Source organism: Globicephala melas, chromosome 2 (genome assembly GCF_963455315.2).
Source record: "Globicephala melas chromosome 2, mGloMel1.2, whole genome shotgun sequence".
In the NCBI taxonomy this organism is placed as follows: domain Eukaryota; kingdom Metazoa; phylum Chordata; class Mammalia; order Artiodactyla; family Delphinidae; genus Globicephala; species Globicephala melas.
Genome location: NC_083315.2, coordinates 128,251,160 through 128,268,825, shown reverse-complemented (window position 1 = coordinate 128,268,825; position 17,666 = coordinate 128,251,160). Strand labels below are relative to the sequence as shown.

Genomic DNA, 17,666 nt, shown 5'->3' with positions numbered 1-17,666 from the left:
AGAACTTGATTGACGGTAGTTAGGACTTCTCCTACTGGCCCCTTTGATATCTGTTAGTATATACACAACCTTGCCTTGTGTAGTGTTGGTCTTTTTATTTTCTTAGGGTATTCATAGTCAGTTTAATAAACTGTGCTTTCACAGCTTGTCAGTAAAAATATCTCAAGAAATTACACCCCAATATCCATGTACAAATGGCCAAATTTAAGTAGCATTTGGAATGGTGTTAATCTGACCATTGTGAGACTAACAATACGTTAGTTTCAATATATGATATCTAATTGTGCGAAGTGGATTAGCAGAAACTTTAAAATATTTTCAAAGTTACTAGAAATATGTATTTAAAGCTATGATTCAAACTTACAGCTAGAATATCTGTTTAATGCCTGACTCAAAATCTGAGCATCTCTCTGGTTTTGAAATTTCATCTCAGGTGCCTTTTTTTTTTTTTTCGGTACACGGGGCTCTCACTGTCGTGGCCTCTCCCGCTGCAGAGCACAGGCTCCGGATGCGCAGGCTCAGCGGCCGTGGCTCACGGGCCCAGCCGCTCCGCAGCATGTGGGATCTTCCCGGACCGGGGCACGAACCCGCGTCCCCTGCATCAGCAGGCGGACTCTCAACCACTGTGCCACCAGGGAAGCCTGCCTTTCTTTTTTTAATATCAAAGAAGATAGGTCTGTGGTTGGTTTTTAAATATTTCCACTTAGGCCAGCTGCTACTCAGCTAAAATGCATGGCCTAAAATTATTCTCTTATTAGTTAAGGATTTAACTGATCTGCTCTTTCTGATTCCATATCACCCTCAAGCAATTGAGATTTGAGTAGAGAATGCTGGTACCCTCTTTGTTCAAATATTCCTAAATTGTGATGGCATGTTTTCCAGCTGCATTTTGATTAGAAAATCATCTTACCCTCTTTCCAGACTATGGGAGTTGTGCTTGATCTCTCAGGCTTTTCTTTTGTAGAAAACAACTGATTAAACTTTGTTTTCTGTTTTTATTATGGAGTAATGAACACATTTTTCCTTAATTCTAAATTGCTATTTTCAACGCTTACCAGGCCATGGGAAGGAAATTTTAATGTTTTTTTTCCCAGTCTATCAAGGGCTCTGCTGCTTGGCTCAGAATAGATTTCAGACACCTACCCTCTCCCAGAAAAATATTACCCCAGAATTGCCTAAGTACACAAAGTGGTCCAAGGTTCATGAGTCAGTGCTGAAATGAAACCCAGTGTGTTCATTCCAGCCCAGGATGAAACATTGACCTGATGGTCTATCAAGCGTTTTTAGCACATAGACCAATGGCTGTTAATCCCTTGAGTGCCTCTACTCACATAAGGACACATTTATCTTCATTAACTAGTGTTGAATGTTAAAAGCCCTGAGTATGCACCAAGGTCATGGGCAAGGACAGTATGATCTGAACAGACCCTCCTATAAATCATGGAGAACGAATGCACAGAGCTTTGGCAGTGATAGGAATGAGCACGCGTGCGGACTCGTGTGGAAGCTGTTCATGGTCTGAGGGCCTGGAATTTGTGTCCTCAAAGCCCGTGTTCACATTTATCCTTAGCAAAGTACTAGTGATAGCTTTCCAGAAACAGCCTGTCCTTCCTCTAAAGTCTAAACTTTCCTCAGATGCCATTTGTATTATTCAACCACCATAAAAAGGAAAGACAGTCTACAAAGGAACCTTCAGAGAACATGACGGAGTAAAATTGCTTTCCCAACCACCATAGCTCTTAAGGTGAAACGTTTCTTTAATCTATACCAGCAATTCTTGAGAAGCTTTATTGTTCACATTATAGGAACCAAAAATGTTTCATTCTCTTGGAATTAGGCCTTACACTTTCCGTCTCATTCACTATTACTGAACCCCAGACTGGAGAGGCAATAAAAACATCCAGCCCCTGGAACCAACAAGCTGGGCATCAAAACCCAGCTCTGCCACTGACTAGTGGTGAACTCTTTCTGTGTTTCAGTTTCTTTGTCTAAAATAGGGATAATACCAGTACCTACCTTGTGGGGTCGTGCTGAAAATTAAATGAGTGAACACATGTAAGCCTCTGCCCACAGTCTGGCCCTCAGCAGTGTTTCCACAGCACGGGATCTCTTTTCTCCCATTGTCCTCACCACACTCCTGTGAAACCTCACAGAGGAATTCTGGATGGTTGTGAGTGCTCTCAATCTGAAAAGTACTGGGAAGAGGGAAAAGTAAACAAATGTGAAAAACGTGAGAGATAATTTGAACTAGAATGGCCTTTAAAAGGTAAGACGTTTGAGGGCTTCCCTGGTGGTGCAGTGGTTGAGAGTCTGCCTGCCGATGCAGGGGACACGGATTCGTGCCCCAGTCCGGGAGGATCCCACATGCCGCGGAGCGGCTGGGCCCATGAGCCATGGCCGCTGAGCCTGCGCGTCCGGAGCCTGTGCTCTGCAGCTGGAGAGGCCACAACGGTGAGAGGCCCACGTACCGCCAAAAAAAAAAAAAAAGGTAAGACATTTGAAAACCTTGGTATAACAAGCCACTGTGGCAGAATTTAATTTTGAGATGAGGCTCCACCAGACCCCAGGGAAGTCAATAAGAACAGCTACCCTCCTGTGTCAAAGAGAATTTTTAGCCTGAAGCTTGATTTTACAGGCTAAAAGGATGCTGAGTACTAGAATTCTGATCAGGTCAGGGGAAACTAGTTCTTTAGGAAAAATAAAGATGTCCAGGAATGATCATGAAGGAGTTAAGATAGTTATTGTAGCTCCAACTATAGGAATTTCAATAAAATAAAACCTTCTCTCTCAGAGTTCAGCCCAGGAACTGTAATGCTGTCCATTTCCAAACCACAAGAGATAAATCCATTTGAAAATACTTTATATTCTTGTAGGTCATTTATTTTATACCTAATAAAGTGAAAAAGGGTAATAATAATATAACACCCAGTATAAAATCCGTTGTTCTGAAATGCCACCCTTAGTCTTTGCTAATGAGGCTGTAATTGTGTCCCATTTCCTTTTATATGCAACATCACTTTGGGGTAAATAAGGAAAAAGAAAAAATAATTCTCAGCACATTGAGAAATAGATTTAGATACATGCAAATGTTTCTGGGTTCCTTCCTTCTCTCTCTTCCTTTCTCTCTCTCTCTCTGTCTCTCACTTTGCTTTCTTTCTTTGCTTGTTTGTTTAAATTTGGGACACTGTTAAGATCTGAAGATTAGTGACCGGTTAGACTTTTTTCTCTCTTCTTGGCCTTTTAAAGTGTATCCACTGAGGACTTATGAATGAAGTTCACATGCTTTAATTATATATGACACCATGTATTTCAATTAATCTTTTAATTATACCTATGTCTATATGGGAAATTTGAGGTTTCTTATCAGAGACATTGCAAGTATTTGTATGATTCAAATTGAAAACATCTTGTGATCTTATTCTTTGATTTTAAAATTGATGAAATGTAAACTTGCCTGAAACATGAACAAAGGGAAAATGAAGACTGATAGGGCACATAATGAAATAGAGTCCAAGAAATTGTTGTTTTATGGAAGGCTGTAACCATTAGGCACAGCTAAGAGCAAATGTCCCCAGGGAGAATCGTTCCATGTCTCTAGAAGCCCTTTGAAGAATGGTTTGCTTAAACTTGTCAGATTTTACTTCACTGTTGATATGTTAAGATGTATTCTGTTTATACGGAAAAAAATTTAAATGACAAAGTAAGTTCCTAACTGGAATAACGACCTTAAGTTAACCTCCAATTACAACTCCTAGATGATACCTGTTACATGTAGATGGTCATTAGAATCATTCGAAGCAGTTCTGTCTTCTGTCTCCTCTTCCCAGCCAGTCCTGTAGTCTATGTATTGAACAAGGCAGTGCATTTATTTCCTTTCCTCCAATTCCAGATTTCCTCTGAGGCTGCAGAGCCATTGTTCCCTGATAAGATCCCACCTGAACCCTGTGCAATTGAAACTTGAAACGTTATTTCCCTTCCTAAACTGATGACCTCCAATTACCTGGTGGTAATTTTGATTTAATTATGTTTGATCTGGTAACTCAGGCATGGTTTTCTTGTCATGTACCAGCCTTCTTAATTATAAGATAATAGACCTGCTTCACCTTCATATCACTTATAGTCACGGCTTTTGTTTTCTAGGTAATCCACCATAGAACCTGTTTTCTAAACTGCTGTTAAATTAACCATCTTAGTCAGGGTGACTGGCAAGGATATTTAATTCAGTGCATGACACTCCAAGTCCAGTTTTGGTACAGCATACCAGGTGTTCCACAGTTAACATTTGTTCACCTGAATGTCCCTGGACGTGGTCCACACCATTCTCTCCTGTGTTAAAGTGCTACAAAAATAAATTCATGTTCTGGTGCTGAAAAATAATTTTAAGCAGTTAGTAAAAACACTGCTCCCAGATGCATAAATTGAGTTCATATGTTAGGAGCTAGGATTATTCATTCGCTGACATTTCTATGTCTGTATGTCTGAAGGCTCAACTAATCTGCAGTTTTAAGTAATACAAGACTCAGCACAAAATGGGGGGGTTGGTATTGTGACTAGTAACACTGTGGCAGATTCTCACAAGGTCACAAGGACACTCTGACCTTCCCTGCCAGGCCCCATCTGTTCCCATACTCCTCTCTAGGTTCACAGTTGACTGCTCTACACCTACAGAAAGAACAGACTTGAGCTAGTGCCATTTTCAAGGTATAGCTGCTTTGAAAGAATGGTGTCAAATTCCTCAGAAGTTTCAAAACTGAGAAATCACTGTTTGTGTCACTTGGTACCAAATTTTCAAAAATCCAGAGCTATAGCTTCTTATGTGCACAAAACCTTGAGTGGAATCACTAATAAAAAATGATGGAACCTTAGAAATATAGTGGTTTCAGAGCTATTTCTCAGCATAGGCAGTTCCCATTTTATTAAATGTGGTTTAAGGCTCAGAATAAACTCTATGATAAATTCATCAGCCATGTTATGGGGGTGAAACAGGCTTCAGTGGGCTGGATGGGACATCCATTTCCTACGTGAAACACTTCTCTTAGGGGTGATGTCTTCGGTGCTCAAGGGGGTGAGAACAGAGCCATTGTCTCCCCGCCAGGTAAGGTAGGAAGTACCACCATGAGCTGGGAAAAGGCAGCGCAGTAGACCAGAAACCATGGCCACTCCTGGAGACTCTAGGAGGGATCCTGTTCAGGCGCCCCCCACCTCCATACACCCCAGGCTAGCTGCTTAGCCCAGCCACTTGGCCTAAGGAAGGGCGTGCTTCTCATTCCTAGATACTGAAAATGTTGGCAGCTCGACAGAAGCCAGTGTTACACTAATTTCTGTTTAGCTTCCTCTCCAGTCCCAGCGACTCCCATCCTACAGCTGGAGGAGTGCTGCACCCACAACAACAGCGCTACGCTGTCCTGGAAACAGCCGCCCCTGTCCACGGTGCCCGCCGAAGGATACATTCTGGAGCTGGATGACGGCAATGGTGGTCAGTTCCGGGTAAGTGGAGAACCTACGGCTTGTCAGCCAAAACCGGTGACGACCTCGGAGGACCCACCAGGGAGTCTCCGACCCATCCCGGCAGGGCCTGCCTGCTCTTCATCTGAGGCCTGTTTTCTCCCTGTCCCATCAAAGAAGGACAAAGGAGTCCCTGAATAGAAACTGCTCCACTCTTCTGAAGAGAAAATATTGATACGTGCAGTACTGCCAGCTCTGGTGTCAGATTGCCTGCATTCAAGTCCCAACTCCCCCACTTGGCTCTGGGACTGTGCCCATTTCCCAGCTCTCTGAGCCTTCAGGTCCTCATTTGTAAAAAGGGGATGACAATAATATGTACCTCATGCACTGTTGTTAAGAGCCACTTAGATAATTCATATAAAATTCTTAGCATACTGCGATCTCAGACCCCGGTCTACTGAGTATCCCACTGACAAGTTGTCATTTTAAGGCTGTGCTTTTGATGCAAATTATTTTTACTCATTACATCAGCATAATGTTGCAACGTGTACAGCTAAAGAGAGAGGCATCTGCCTAACCTATGCTAAGGATGCATTATGCTAGGATTTATTTTAAGCTTTTGAAATGTCATTCTTCCTCCCTTCCCCGTTTCCTCCCTCTTCCTTCTGTACTGTGGTGAAAATCTGAATACTCATGATTTCCCTTCCTAAACTTCAAAACTCCTATGCTTTGTGACAGTTTCTGAAGTTATCAGTGGGTTATAAACATAGCATAGAGACCACTGCATGTTTTCAAACCTGTTTTTTACAAATCATACTGATGAATAAAGAGCTCAGTAGGTATAATATACTGAATAAATGCCAATAATAATAATAAGCATAATGCTAACTGTAAGTACCCAGTTTTCATCTTTTAAGCCCTATCTGCTAATAACTAGCATTCCATAAGCTGCCAGACCCATGCTAAACACAAGGCACTACGCTAGTCAGTTTGCACGTATGACCTCATATAATCCTCACACCAGCCTCATAAGGTAGGTATTTTTGTCCCCATTTTACAGAGAAGGAAACTGAGGCTAAAAGAGGTCAGTTCAGTGCCCAGTAGCTCACAAGATGAGCTCAGATCAGGCAGACCCCAAAGCACCTGCTCCTGTCCACCCTGCAACATTGCCTCCTGACCAGCCCCGGGCAAGGGTTGGAGTTAAATGGTGGCCTGTTCTTTTCTGCCCCTCAGGAAGTGTATGTTGGAAAGGAGACCATGTGCACCGTGGATGGTCTTCACTTCAACAGCACATACAATGCTCGCATCAAGGCCTTCAACAAAACAGGAGTCAGCCAGTACAGCAAGACCCTGGTCCTCCAGACGTCCGAGGGTAAGGCCCTTCAGCAGTATCCCTCAGAGCGAGAACTGCGAGGCATCTAGAATGGCTGGCAAGCCCGGAGGTAACCCCACCACTGCCCACATTCGCGAGTGTTTCCATGACTTGCCCTGCATTCTGGCACAGAGCCGCTGTTTCTCTCCTGCCTTTAGCGAGCCCATGGTATGTGGACGTGATCAAACCAAAGAGTCCACAGCGGCAGTTCCAATGGCCTTGGCCGGCGGCTTCCTTTGATAACGCTCTAAATAAGCTGCAGCGGAAGAAGCTGAAAAGTGAAGGCCTCAATGTGCCGCGGTGTGTGAGACAGATGTATGTAGGCTCTAGGGCAGGCTCCCATTCTCCACGATACACACCACTGGCCAGTTTTGCCCAGACGATTCTCAATTGCTTTGTAGCGCTGGCTTGTGTCTGAGGGCGGGGCTGAGGTCCTTTCCAGCTGCGGATTTATCTGACTGAACGTGTTTCCAAGGGGTGTGGGGCGCAGGAGCCTTTCCGAGAGGGCCTGTCGGCCACTCCTGGCTTAACCAGCAAGTTCCGTTTCACACGCTGGGACCGAGGCTCCCCGTGGGCACCAGCCAGGAAGAGGCCAGCGCCTCTGCGTTACCTCGCCATTTTCACCTTTGCCAGTCCCTCTAGGCTTGGTTAGGCTGCCCGGGGCCTCCGCACAAGGTCCATCTCCAGACAACTTTCGCTTCTTGGCTATACTGTAAATATTTTGGCCATCAAAGGCAAGCCATCCATGTCAGGAGAGGGGCTTGCATTTGATGGCCAGGTATAACCTCTGAGGCTGTTAACATTTTCACTCTAAAAGCAATTGCAACACATGAAATGAAACTTATGACGTATTTGTGGTCGGTGCCAAAGCATTTTCAGACCTTCTGGGTGTCACTTTAATCATAGAAGCCACCCCCATCCCATGGCATTCTCCGTAACTTCCCTCTGCAGAACTGATTATGTTGATTTTGCTCACATTCAAAATGTTAGCAAAAAGAACTGTGCTCCGCTTCCCACAAACCTCAGCATGTGCCAGTCACCCCTAAAATGGTTCACATGGTTAAAAATAAGCACAACTTCAAATCCCACAGCAAGGTTGAAAGGCCCCTAGTTGTGAAAACCACACTTGGGGAGCACTTGTAAGTCTGAATGATGCTACTCAAAGAGAAGGATCTGGTGAAGGGGAAATGCCCACATACCTATCCCGCTTTGGGTTATAGGGATGTGGCAGCCGAGCCTCCCCTGGGATGATCATTTTAGCAACTTCTCTCTGGGAAGAGACCTGTCAGCTGAGAGCAATTGCCTCTTTTCCCAAAGCACCATGCTAGATGCTAAAGCCCTCCAGAAGTGTTCCTAGGTGCAATGCAGAAGGCCCTTGATGGGGATGGCCTTGTTTCCCATGTGTGTACAAAGCGGTTTGATTGAAGAGTGAAGTGCATGCTATCAGAGCAGGGTGACAATCTGCAGCAGCGTTGTTAATCTGTGTCACCAGACCTATGGGAAAACTATTTCTATTCATAATGCATCATGGAAATCATACTATTCTGCTAAAATCAGTTATTAGCATAGCAGCCTGAGCACTTATGTCTCTCTTTTCATCCTGCAGGAGGATGTAGTTTCTAAGTTTCGATTAATGTTCATAAGATTATGGTGTCTAATAAATTACAGGATTGGAACTGCGATCCTTGGTACCACAGTCACAGAACTGGGGGTCATTTTCTAAAAGAAACTAACGGAACAAGTCCTCTTCCAACAAAGAAACTGTACTGTAGAAATTAATTTCCTCCATGAATTTTATATATTGTGTACAAATATAAGGTATGTATCTAAATACAAAGAAAACCCTATCATCGTGTAGATATCAGTATTCTCTGTTACTGCACAGAAGTGATTTTCTCATGATGAAATAAAGTTCACACACATACTTTCTCCATAACTTTGGTTTGTTCTATTTGTTTCTCCCTCATTCTAATTCATTCCAACAGTGAGACAAGATTTAGAAAGCAAGAAAAAATATAACGAATAGCTTATTAGGAAAAAACAGATTTGATCGATCTGTAACAATTGAGAAAGCCTGTAGAACTAAAGAATTATACCTCTTTTTTTTGTTTTTTAGAAAGCAATGAGAAAAGTGCCATTAACAAGAGTTTTAATAAGTTAACTGAACTTATACTTTATTAATCTTATTTCTTACCATTCCTGGAAAGATTTGCTTTGGAGATTTTTTTTCTTTGCTACTGTTGTGGGTGATGGGATGGTTGGTTTGCTTTCTACTTTAATAAAATCTTTTATGTTCTTTTTAGCAAGAGTTGACCCCTTTCCAAGGTTCAAAATAAAAAGTCTGTATCACAGAAGGGTACGATCTCGTATGTGATAGCAAGTCTAACTCGTATTTACATGCATTTAGTCCAAGGTTTAAATCACCTATCACTTATACTCTCTGAACTATTAGAGAACCTTCTGCTGACCTAAAGGTAACTTTATGCAGGGGAGATCAAATGTCCACATTGTTGTGAATTCTGACCTTTTTTTTCAAAAGCAAATTTGTTTGTCTATTTGTTGGGCAGTATTTGATAAGTGTCTGATATGGGTATAGAGTGTTGAGCAGAGGTCACCCCAGCTGTCACGGAGCTCACAGTCTAGGAAGAGAGACAGGCCTTAAAGAAATAGACATGCAAATATTGCATACTTACAAATTACGATAAACACTGTGAGAGAAGGAAAAGGGACCGTAAGGAAGACATAATTTATATAAGGGAATCAGTCAGGAAGACAATGAAAAATAATTTAATGCAATGGAATTATAAAGAATGTGTTATCAAAAGAGAAAAGGAAAGGAAAACAAATTAGTATATGAGTTCAAGTTTGCTTAGTTCCCTGAAAGCAAAGTTCTTGGGAATGTACCTAACACAGCCATGAGAATAAGGCCAGTTGCAGATCTAAACCAAATTACCCTGACTTAAGAAGAAACTGAACTGTAAGCAATTAATAATTTTAATGAAATTTTAAAATAAGGCCCACAACCTGGTTGTATATATCTTTAAAGTAATTCATTTAATAGCTGTGATGGCTGTGTCACGGTCTCTGAAACCAGCTACAAAAGAGTATTTGTTTAAAATATTATGTGACAAGGCCTTGTTAATACATAGAGTTCTAGGGCTCATTCTGTGTCTGGGAGACTATCCTCCTGCCCCCCACCCCCAAAGAAAAATAGACATGGGTGAGAATAGGACGGAAAAATTTTTGTTCATTTTTCTCTATTTTCCTTCTACCTACCTAAACAGACTACTTTTTTTTTTCTTCTTTTCAAATCTGGAGAAAAAATAAGATAGACCAAAGATAATATTCCTGGTGCTCAAATAATTCACTGAGACTATTATCTGGCTGGAGAAAGGTCTTTCTCTGACTTCCCTCAGCTCTCAGAGCCAGGCAACTACTTCACACAGCCTTCTCAGCACAGGAGGAGCTGCAGCTCACCAATCCTTCAGGGGAATTAGAACACAGAGGGTTGCGCCTTCTGTGCAAAAAATACTCTTTAATCCAAATCTTTGCGAAAAAGATCATTTCACTGGACACATTCTTAGAAGTAGAATTACTAGACTAAAGAGTATGAACGTTTTTAAGCCCTTGATCTATGTTTGCAAATTGCTTTCCGGATAGATTTTACACCAGAAATGTATGAGCCGTTCCATTTTTAATATCACCTTAATTCTACTATTTAGAGTTTAATTTCGACTAACAAGCAGCCTCTTCTAAAAGTAAAACTGTTTCTAACAAAGGTTTTTTAATTCATATTTTCATAGACATAATATTCTGATTGTCTTACATCTAATAGCTACATGAAATACAACACACTACAGGGAAAATGAACATGATCTAAAGGGAAGGAGAGACTTCTCAGAGAAGGGAGAGAGAGAAATCCTAACAGAGGGAATAACTGTAGGTAAGGTAAAAACTTCAAATTATGCCTTGAGCTGACTTTGCAAAGGAGGCCCCATTCACTCAAAAACATTAATTGAGCGAGCCGATTTGACACTCACAGCGATGCATACAGCATGGCCCTGCCCAGTGACTATGGGCTTTACTCTTCCTCCTTCCCTGAACTCCATGGCACCTGGCTCAGAGTGCCTAAAACTGTGGTACCACCTCACCCCTCAAGAACTAAGATTTCCACCCTACAGTGTAGGCAGTCATCTTACAGTCAAGATGGAAGCAACAATGACCTGTGATTGGTAGGAAAAGGAAGGACAGAGTTCAGGCACAGAAGCTCCTACGTTGTTCTCACGGCAGAGCCCTTGGTGTCACTCGGCTCTCCCTCTTTTTATGCACGATTCCGCTGAGCTCACTGACCCATTTGCAAAGATCACAGCAGACCGGAAACCTCACATTAGAAGAGAAAGGAATTTGGTATAGAAGTGAATTGAGGCTGTTGGCAGTACTGAGCAAGGAAGGTAACTGGAAAAACTGTGAACAATCCAAAAAAAAAAAAAAGGGGGAGAGAAAGAGAACGTTCTGTAGCATATGCTCAGAAAGTCAGAAAGTATATAATGCATTTTAGAAAGATTTCCACCTAATACATTTAAAAGTCAGTATATATTCTGGAACTCTTGATAATGGAGTATTAAGTATATCAGAAGGCTTTATGGAATTACAGTATAAGTACCCCCCCAAAAAACATACTATGGTAATTTTGTGTAGAGCTTCCAAGAACTTTCTTCGTTGCCCATTAAAAGATTCCATGAAAAAAGACAGCAATTTGAAAGCCAGCAAATATTTTTAGGATACTGAAATCCAGCAGAGGAATTGTATAAAAGCTATCCATTTACTATAAGGTCCTAAAAATAGGGATTCTTTTCTCTTCACCCTAAGACTGCTATATACCTCTGTACCCACTGCTATTGTTTAAACCTCCCTTCTGTTCTGTTGCTGCAACATTCCAGATTTGCCCTATGTATTACTTTCCCATTGCTGCTTTAACAAATTACCACAAGCTTAGCAGCTTAAAACAACACAGATTTATCACCTTACAGTTCTAGAGATCAGAATCCTAAATGGGTTTCACTGGGCTAAAAGTGAGGTGTCAGCAGGACTACGTTCCTTGGAGGTGGTTCTAGGGGAGAATCTGTTCTGTTTCTTTCCCAGCTTCTAGAAACCACCGGCATCCCTTGGCTCACGGCCCCTTCCTCCATCTTCAAAGCCAGCAGCGTAACGTCTTCCAATCTCTTTCTGACTCTAACCCTCCTGTTTCCCTTTTATAAGCATCCTTGTGATTTATTACCTTGGGCCCACCTGCATAGTCCAGGATAATCTCCCATCTCAAGATCCTTAACTTAGTCACATCTGCAAAGTTCCTTTTGGCATGTTAGGTGCCATAGTCACAGATTCCAGGGATTATGACATGGAGATCTTTTGACGGGCCATTGTTCTGCCTACCACACTCTATAAGGAAAGTGTTATTATTATTCCACTCTACATATAGGAAAACGGAGCCTTCCCTCTCCTGTCCTGGGAGAGGATAAATGACGTGCCAGGTCTGGGCCTTTCAGCTCCAATGCCCAGCACAGTACACTTTGATGCTGACATTCAAACAGTGCTATTTGCACTCAACCAAAAAGAGGAAAAGAGCAAAAACTACCCTAAGTCTGTTTGCTAGATGTCTGAAGACAGCTTGTAGAAGCAGTACTGTGTAGCTGCCTCACATGTTCATCCAGAAACCCCAGGCAGAAATTGGACTTTAACCCTTTCAGTCATGTTAGACTTTTGCTCTAAAGAACAATATTCCTGCTTTAAGAAGGAGATGTGAGAATGACTGTCATTTCCAGTATCCAAGCACGTCCTTGGGTCCTGTCCGGGTTGAGCTTCTCTCCAACGTTGACACTTTCAGCTGGCAGTGATGGGTCACTGCCTGGGAAGGAAAAGGATGTCAGAGCCACATCTTTGAGGTCCTTGAAATACCCCACCAAGTGAGGTCTGGGACTGGGAGCCCTGCTCGGGTTGAAACCACAGAGCTATTTATTCACAGAAGCTCTCAGCCTTCCAGATCTCAACTGTGAGGAAAAGTGGGAAGCATAATCAGGGATCATGAGAGAATCAGGCTGTAGATAAGGCTGTAAATTGTAGCATTCTCTGCACACAGGTGCTCAGAGCACTGAGCAAAAGTGCTCTCAAGCATTGTCTTACTTGAACAGCCGTAAAAGCCATCTCCCCAATGCTTTCCAGGACTGTTTTATCTAATGACAACAAAAGGGTTGGGACTCTTGAAATCACATCTTAGAAACTGCTTTCTAAAAGGGGACATAGAAGGTGTTATTCATAAAGAGTAAAATGCCTTTTTCTTTCGCATTAGGCTCTCAGCATCACAGCACCCTTTCCAGTGTGCTAGCTTCTTGTCCCACACATCACAGAAAATAACCCAGAGAATATCCAGTGATGCAGGCAGAATACAGGCCCAGAATGACCCCAGATGCATCTGTTCAAAAGTCTCTTTGCAGATATTTTATAGTGATTTGGGGCCAGGATAAGTGCTGTACTCTTAAACCTTAATGTACTGAAACACACGCCCACCCTACTTCCCACCAGAGAACATGTAACCTTGTGGAGGGAAAAGAACCTCATCTGATCTCAGCCTGCCCACCTTGTGTGGTCAGAATCCCAAAGGGGAGGGTGACGTATTTGCCTTTCAATTCCTAACCACCACAGTCCACGGAACCACTCTATATAGACAAGAAAGATTCATCCTCAGTATAATGCAGGGTGTGGAGAATGATAATTAGGTCCTCCACACAATCCTTGGTCACCCCTGAGACCACTGAAATGTGCCCCATGGCCTATAGCATCGACCTTACCTTTTATACGTTTCCAAGGCACAAAAGAGAGCAATGGCCTTGTCAGCCCCCAAATTTTATCTACCAGGAATTGATCTGCCTGGGGCCCTTATCCTGTCCCATCACAGGTGGCAGTGTGACTTAGATGTGTCCCTTAATCTCTCTGGACTTCACGGTTTTGTTTGGCGGGCGGGGGGGGGGGTCGTTTTGTCTCTAAAACTATAGACTTAGAGCAGATGACCTTAAGTTCTTTACAGTTAATACCCCCTGGCTTTCTTCTGTGGCTTCTCTCTTCAAAATCACGGCCGAAAGCTGCTACTATTTCAGGAAATGCTATGGACTGGCGTAGCCGCCTCCTACTTCCCCCAGGGGTTCTAGTGGGTCTCAGAGGTTGCCTGTGACACTGAAAATTCAACACTAGTAGGAAGTAGCCGGTAAAGGATCACACAAGGAAAAGCGTGTGGTCCACTCTGCCTCGGCTGTAGTTTTCATGACTCCGAGCACCGGAGCCGTCCCTGCAACCCCAACTAAAAGTATCTAGTTAGAGGGATATGCATTTCCAGGACAAATTCCTCAAGGTAGGTAAACCATACCTGAACAAATCCAGGTAGATTTTATGAAATCCAAGGTGAGAGGCATCGTGACAGCTTTCAGAGCCCAGAAAAGAGGTGCTTTGCTCTTTCTAATTTTGACAACATGCACAACATCCCAGAGAATTGCCTGATTTTCCATAAGACCGAATTGGATCCAAACCCTATTTTCGCCTTTGGAGAATGTGCTTTGCACTTGACACTCTGGGGAGCAGTTTAGTCCTTTGGAATCTTTTGTATCTCTTTGAAATATAGGAATTTTCAGTTCTTCTGATGATAGTTCCTTATGAATCATGCCCTGGTGTTCTAACTTGGAGTGGAGGACTTGGTGACAGAGTGTGCAGCTGTCCCAAGGGTGGAAAGAGCCTGTTGCCTTTCTTCTTTTAAAAGGAGCTTTTCAGAACGGAAGTGTTTCTCACTTCTCAACTGCAGTTAATGCCACACTTAAGAAAGATTATAATACCACCTTTCACTGTAAATTATGTACCAGTGGGACATAACTGTGACTTTGGATGCTTATTAGATCATTTAAGGACACTCAACCCCTTCATTCATTTCTTTGTCTCTTTTCAAGTCTTCCCAACAAAAGCAAATTATTTTACAGCTGGTTTATAATTGAACTGAAACTCATCTTTAACGCTGCTCGTGCAGCTCTTAGTGACATATCTTGCCTTACTGTACTCTGAAATACAACCATCTTGTTGAACCAGCATCCAAGGACTGCTTAAATTATGAAGCTGTTCACTACCAGACAGGAAGATAACCAAGAATTCCACCAGAGCACAAAAGAAGCTGGGTTAGCATATGGAATCCCTGTCAGTTTGCCTTTCCTCTTTGAATTCCAAAAATAATACCTCAAAGACTGTACTTTACGTTTCCAAATATTCCACATCTGTAGAAATCTTTAGTGCACTGTACATGTTAGAATCAGTCAAGAAACTCTACCCTCAGAAGTATAAAAACCAATTAGTAGTATAAGATACAGATTTTCTCTAAATATGGTCCGTTCTCCTCCCAACTTCATGTGTCCCATTTCCCAGCTGCTCAGGTTTAATGCAATGTCTGCTAATGAACAAATAAAATAAATATACAGTGAGGCAAAAAAGGAGCACACCACTTAAATATTCTTTTTTTGCCTCAAACCCAAAAGTCAGTAAATAATAAGTGTGGTGTCCAGCCAATCTTTGCTTTGATGATTCTTGATTACTTCTTCCAAACAGAGGCCCCAACTCCAGAGTCCAGCCAATCCAGGTGGGAAGGGAAAGCAGTCCAGGCAAAGGCAAGAGGAGAGTGATGGTCACTGACAGAGTTGAGGGAAAGTGTGTCTCGTCACACTCCCATTATAAACACTGTCCTCATCCCAGAGTTACTGATATGCCCGGAGCTGCCACACCAGTATTCCGTTGGCGTTCTGTTTCCCGTTGCTCTTTCCTGCTAAACTGCTTTTTGCTCAGCAAAGCTCTTCAGCAGACAGGATCACTGCATGTGATGAAACATGACAAAAAAATTAAAAATCTTTGAAGGGGCTATTTTTCTTCCTCCAGCGACCTATACGTGAAAAATTAATAATAGTTATCCTGGTTATTAGCTATGACCTGAAACATAGCTTCATATCATGTATTCTGAAAAAAGCACTAACCCAATTCCTCTTTGTCGTGACTGACAGAATATTAATGGCTGAAAAGCCTTCTCCAGATCTCAGTAATTGTGCTATGAAGGAGAGGTAAGGAAGTGGCATGTACATCCTTCCTGCATCCTGGGTATAACACAGAATACACTCTTGGGTAGCTATGTGTAGGCTCAATGTTAGTTGTGTGATTTGGCTAAACATGGGTGTGGCACCACTGTTCCCAATGTTGTCTTACTGTCTTTGGTTCATGTCTTTGAACATGTCCAGAGGGGCACGATGAGGAGAGTAAAGATTTGAAATCCACACCCTAGAAGAAAGGTTGGAAATCTATTCTATTTATCCCAGAAAAGGGATGATTTAAAGGGGACCGGTGACTGCTCTCAAATATTTGAAGAACTAGCGTGCTGTTCTGTATGGCCCCAGATAGTAATGGTACGATTAAGGAGTCGAGTTCCCAAAGAGATATATCCAGACCCATGTCAGCAATGACTACAAACAGGAGGGGGCTGCCGGAGGCCATGAGATCCTCAACCTAGGGGACTTCAAGGGAAAGCTTGTGATTGCTGCTCAGATGTTATCGAGATAAGTGTCTTCCCTCTTAGACTCCTGCAACCTAAGGTAATATCAAGTGACTTAGATGACCTGTAGGCAACTGACCCAACACTTGCACCATGTGCCCATGGGGAAGGGCACAGAGAGTCTACTGGGATCAAGTGGAAAGTGCTCTCTTGCACTTCATTTGGACAATTTTCATGACAAGGTAGGAAGTTTTTTTTAGGAGCTTCTTAGAGAAAATGGGGTAAGAGCCCAGCTGGTAGGATATGGGAGGCCATAGGTGGGAAAAATTCAGAGACAGAGATGGAGTGATTGGGTAACATGTATATTAAATAAGCTTGCTTGAATAGAGAGCATGGTTCAAGACTGAGAGGAGTCAGGGACAATTGGGTCATCAATAAATAACGGATCTACATAAAAGGATAGAAAAGCTAACCATTTTAGTGTCAAGTTATTAATCCCATGAATAACCATAGCTGCCCTCAGCCCAGTCCCGCAGAGTGGTACCATCACCAACTCCAAGTGCTTCTTCCCGGTGCTGAGAATAGAAAAGGGGAGTATGATGGGATTGGATATGCTCCCTGAGTCTGGATGCAGTACACGTCTCTTCACTGGTTTTCAGATGATTACTCGAGAGTTCAGTATACCCTGAAATTCATTCTACTGTATGTGTCCTTTCCCTTAATTTTCAGGGCAACAAGTATTTTAAGGATAATGAATTAATTATTATTACTTGGTGAAAAATACATTTCCAAGCAAATTCTTGTTAAAAATGTTTTACTGAGATAAATATAATTGTAAATTCTCTCCCTAAAAGAAGCCCGTATCAGTTTGTGGTGCTGTGCAGTTGTCTTTCAAATTTTTCCATTAAACTAAAAGACTAATTCCCCCCTGAGATCATTATAATATAAATCATTTCTGAACAAGGAAATGATCACACATGCCAAATTACCCGAACCATTTGAAGTTTAGGTAGAAGAAAATTGGAATGTATTATTATTGGGAACACAAAGCCTTAACTCCATAAGTAGCCATTTCTTTTCTCTGAAAATCTGCTTTACACTTTTCTGTAAAAAAGTAAAAAAGAAAAAGAAAAGAATTTTCCCCAAGGATAAGTCTAAAGCCTGAAAAGCTAATTTTAATATATTCAGAAATGAAAATGAGACCGGGTTGGCAGTATTAAGCTGAAATACTCCACCAATGCCCTTGCTCTGAGCTCTTCCAATAGAATCCCGTTCTGCACACACGTG

The 17,666-nt window shown here is 42.2% G+C and overlaps 1 protein-coding gene across 5 annotated transcripts in view; it reads left to right on the top strand.

The window, feature by feature from the left end:
• TRIM9 (tripartite motif containing 9) overlaps positions 1–17,666 on the top strand; it is a 111,084-nt gene that overhangs the window by 81,877 nt on the left and 11,541 nt on the right. For 3 of the 5 annotated variants that reach the window (XM_030854957.2, XM_060294811.1, XM_060294809.1), the window contains exons 6-7: positions 5,330–5,487; positions 6,679–6,817. In XM_030854957.2, the coding sequence (XP_030710817.1) occupies positions 5,330–5,487; positions 6,679–6,817 (297 nt within the window). The remainder of the gene's footprint in view (positions 1–5,329; positions 5,488–6,678; positions 6,818–17,666) is intronic. The other 2 variants (XM_060294812.1, XM_060294810.1) reach the window with 1 other exon arrangement.